Source organism: Procambarus clarkii, chromosome 48 (genome assembly GCF_040958095.1).
Source record: "Procambarus clarkii isolate CNS0578487 chromosome 48, FALCON_Pclarkii_2.0, whole genome shotgun sequence".
NCBI lineage: Eukaryota > Metazoa > Arthropoda > Malacostraca > Decapoda > Cambaridae > Procambarus > Procambarus clarkii.
The window spans coordinates 19,794,902-19,799,119 of NC_091197.1; the positions used below are offsets into that span (position 1 = coordinate 19,794,902).

At 53.4% G+C, this 4,218-nt stretch overlaps 1 protein-coding gene across 1 annotated transcript; it reads left to right on the forward strand.

Moving 5' to 3' along the window:
• Nucleotides 1–2,122: 2,122 nt before the first annotated feature.
• On the forward strand, nt 2,123–3,469 carry LOC138351140 (aggrecan core protein-like). Its single transcript, XM_069302776.1, has one exon. It carries the CDS (start codon nt 2,123–2,125, stop codon nt 3,467–3,469), a length of 1,347 nt encoding a protein of 448 aa, XP_069158877.1.
• The last annotated feature ends 749 nt before the right edge of the window (nt 3,470–4,218 follow it).

Consider the following 4,218-nt stretch of genomic DNA (forward strand, 5'->3'; position numbering starts at 1 on the left):
ACGACTGTTTCAACCACCTACGACTGTTTCAACCACCTACGACTGTTTCAACCACCTACGACTGTTTCAACCACCTACGACTGTTTCAACCACCTAGACTGTTTCAACCACCTACGACTGTTTCAACCACCTACGACTGTTTCAACCACCTACGACTGTTTCAACCACCTACGACTGTTTCAACCACCTACGACTGTTTCAACCACCTAGACTGTTTCAACCACCTACGACTGTTTCAACCACCTAGACTGTTTCAACCACCAACGACTGTTTCAACCACCTAGACTGTTTCAACCACCTACGACTGTTTCAACCACCTAGACTGTTTCAACCACCAACGACTGTTTCAACCACCTAGACTGTTTCAACCACCTACGACTGTTTCAACCACCTAGACTGTTTCAACCACCAACGACTGTTTCAACCACCTAGACTGTTTCAACCACCTACGACTGTTTCAACCACCTAGACTGTTTCAACCACCTACGACTGTTTCAACCACCTAGACTGTTTCAACCACCTACGACTGTTTCAACCACCTACGACTGTTTCAACCACCTACGACTGTTTCAACCACCTACGACTGTTTCAACCACCTACGACTGTTTCAACCACCTACGACTGTTTCAACCACCTACGACTGTTTCAACCACCTAGACTGTTTCAACCACCTACGACTGTTTCAACCACCTAGACTGTATCAACCACCTAGACTGTTTCAACCACCTACGACTGTTTCAACCACCTACGACTGTTTCAACCACCTACGACTGTTTCAACCACCTACGACTGTTTCAACCACCTACGACTGTTTCAACCACCTACGACTGTTTCAACCACCTACGACTGTTTCAACCACCTAGACTGTTTCAACCAACTACGACTGTTTCAACCACCTACGACTGTTTCAACCACCTACGACTGTTTCAACCACCTACGACTGTTTCAACCACCTAGACTGTATCAACCACCTAGACTGTTTCAACCACCTAGACTGTATCAACCACCTAGACTGTATCAACCACCTAGACTGTTTCAACCACCTACGACTGTTTCAACCACCTAGACTGTATCAACCACCTAGATTGTTTCAACCACAACCACCAATGGTCCTACAATTTTAATTATTCATTCAATGGTTGGTAATTTTGCAGGTAATTTCGCTAATTGGCCCTTGAGGGGCTTTTATGGTGAGCTGATAGACTATAGACTCAAAGGAGATCATTAAATTAGTTTTATCGCAGACATTCCAGGAAGCCTAATCAAGCTGCCAGATACCAACCACAACAGGCAGCTCGATCGAGGAGGTTGCCCCTTAAAAGAGACGTGAAGGAGAAGAGGAGGAGGAGGAGGCACGAGATGAAGGGAGATAGTGAAAGAGAGAGAAAAAAGTGTAGAATTAAAAATTGATGGTGATAGTGATAATGAAGGAGGAGAGGAAGAGGGAAGGAGTCAATAAGAAATTTAGAAAGATGGTAAAGAAGAGAAGACGGAAATAAGAGACTTAGAGATGGCGATAGTAAAGAAGAGGGAGAAGGGAAGACGGAAATAAGAGACTTAGAGATGGCGATAGTAAAGAAGAGGGAGAAGGGAAGACGGAAATAAGAGACTAAGAGATGGCGATAGTAATGAAGAGGGAGAAGGGAAGACGGAAATAAGAGACTAAGAGATGGCGATAGTAATGAAGAGGGAGAAGAGAAGACGGAAATAAGAGACTAAGAGATGACGATAGTAAAGAAGAGGGAGAAGGGAAGACGGAAATAAGAGACTAAGAGATGGCGATAGTAATGAAGAGGGAGAAGAGAAGACGGAAATAAGAAACTAAGAGATGGCGATAGTAAAGAAGAGGGAGAAGGGAAGACGGAAATAAGAGACTAAGAGATGGCGATAGTAAAGAAGAGGGAGAAGGGAAGACGGAAATAAGAGACTAAGAGATGGCGATAGTAAAGAAGAGGGAGAAGGGAAGACGGAAATAAGAGATGACAATGATGCATGAGGGAGGACGGGACTGAGAGAGTGGGCAGACAACACTAAGATAGCGGGGAAACAGTGAACTAAAAGATGGTTTAAGATAGTGACATTGAAGCATTGTGATGGTTTATTATTTGTGATGCGTCCTGCAATGTGCCTGCAACATCCCCCCCCCCCGGTGGTGGTCACGCTGCAGGAGGTCACGCTACAGGAGGTCACGCTGCAGGAGGTCACGCTGCAGGAGGTCACGCTGCAGGAGGTCACGCTGCAGGAGGTCACGCTGCAGGAGGTCACGCTGCAGGAGGTCACGCTGCAAGAGGTCACGCTGCAGGAGGTCACGCTGCAGGAGGTCACGCTGCAAGAGGTCACGCTGCTGGAGGTCACGCTGCAGGAGGTCACGCTGCAGGAGGTCACGCTGCAGGAGGTCACGCTGCAGGAGGTCACGCTGCAGGAGGTCACGCTGCATGAGGTCACGCTGCAAGAGGTCACGCTGCAGGAGGTCACGCTGCAAAAGGTCACGCTGCAGGAGGCCATGCTGCAGGAGGTCACGCTGCAAGAGGTCACGCTGCAGGAGGTCACGCTGCAGGAGGTCACGCTACAGGAGGTCACGCTGCAAGAGGTCACGCTGCAGGAGGTCATGCTGCAGGAGGTCACGCTGCAGGAGGTCACGCTGCAGGAGGTCACGCTGCAAGAGGTCACGCTACAAGAGGTCACGCTGCAAGAGGTCACGCTACAGGAGGTCACGCTGCAGGAGGTCACGCTGCAGGAGGCCACGCTGCAGGAGGTCACGCTGCAGGAGGTCACGCTGCAGGAGGTCACGCTGCAGGAGGTCACGCTGCAGGAGGCCACGCTGCAGGAGGTCACGCTGCAAGAGGTCACGCTGCAAGAGGTCACGCTGCAAGAGGCCACGCTGCAGGAGGTCACGCTGCAGGTCACGCTGCAGGAGGTCACGCTGCAGGAGGTCACGCTGCAGGAGGTCACGCTGCATGAGGTCACGCTGCAGGAGGTCACGCTACAGGTCACGCTGCAGGAGGTCACGCTGCAGGAGGTCACGCTGCAAGAGGTCACGCTGCAAGAGGTCACGCTGCAAGAGGTCACGCTGCAGGAGGTCACGCTACAGGAGGTCACGCTGCTGGAGGTCACGCTGCAGGAAGTCACGCTGCAAGAGGTCACGCTGCAGGAGGTCACGCTACAGGAGGTCACGCTACAGGAGGTCACGCTACAGGAGGTCACGCTGCAGGAGGTCACGCTGCAAGAGGTCACGCTGCAGGAGGTCACGCTGCAAGAGGTCACGCTGCAAGAGGTCACGCTGCAGGAGGTCACGCTGCAAGAGGTCACGCTGCAGGAGGTCACGCTGCAAGAGGTCACGCTGCAAGAGGTCACGCTGCAGGAGGTCACGCTGCAAGAGGTCACGCTGCAGGAGGTCACGCTGCAAGAGGTCACGCTGCAGGAGGTCACGCTGCAGGAGGTCACGCTGCAGGAGGTCACAGGAAAATAATGAGAGCATCCCCCGAGGTCCACTGTGTCTCAGGCGGAGCAAGGGTCAGGTGTCAGGGCGGAGCAAGGGTCAGGTGTCAGGGTAGAGAGCAAGGGTCAGGTGTCAGGGTAGAGAGCAAGGGTCAGGTGTCAGGGCGGAGCAAGGGTCAGGGGTCAGGGTAGAGAGCAAGGGTCAGGTGTCAGGGTAGAGAGCAAGGGTCAGGTATCAGGGTAGAGAGCAAGGGTCAGGTGTCAGGGTAGAGAGCAAGGGTCAGGGGTCAGGGTAGAGAGCAAGGGTCAGGTGTCAGGGTAGAGAGCAAGGGTCAGGTGTCAGGGGGGAGAGCAAGGGTCAGGTGTCAGGGTGGAGAGCAAGGGTCAGGTGTCAGGGGGGAGAGCAAGGGTCAGGTGTCAGGGGGGAGAGCAAGGGTCAGGTGTCAGGGGGGAGAGCAAGGGTCAGGTGTCAGGGTAGAGAGCAAGGGTCAGGTATCAGGGTAGAGAGCAAGGGTCAGGTGTCAGGGTAGAGAGCAAGGGTCAGGGGTCAGGGTAGAGAGCAAGGGTCAGGTGTCAGGGTAGAGAGCAAGGGTCAGGTGTCAGGGGGGAGAGCAAGGGTCAGGTGTCAGGGTGGAGAGCAAGGGTCAGGTGTCAGGGGGGAGAGCAAGGGTCAGGTGTCAGGGGGGAGAGCAAGGGTCAGGTGTCAGGGGGGAGAGCAAGGGTCAGGTGTCAGGGTAGAGAGCAAGGGTCAGGTATCAGGGTAGAGAGCAAGGGTCAGGT

What these genes read in the sequence shown, in the direction of transcription:
- LOC138351140 (XM_069302776.1), top strand. Translation starts at nt 2,123, where the DNA reads ATGTGCCTGCAACATCCCCCCCCCCCGGTGGTGGTCACGCTGCAGGAG.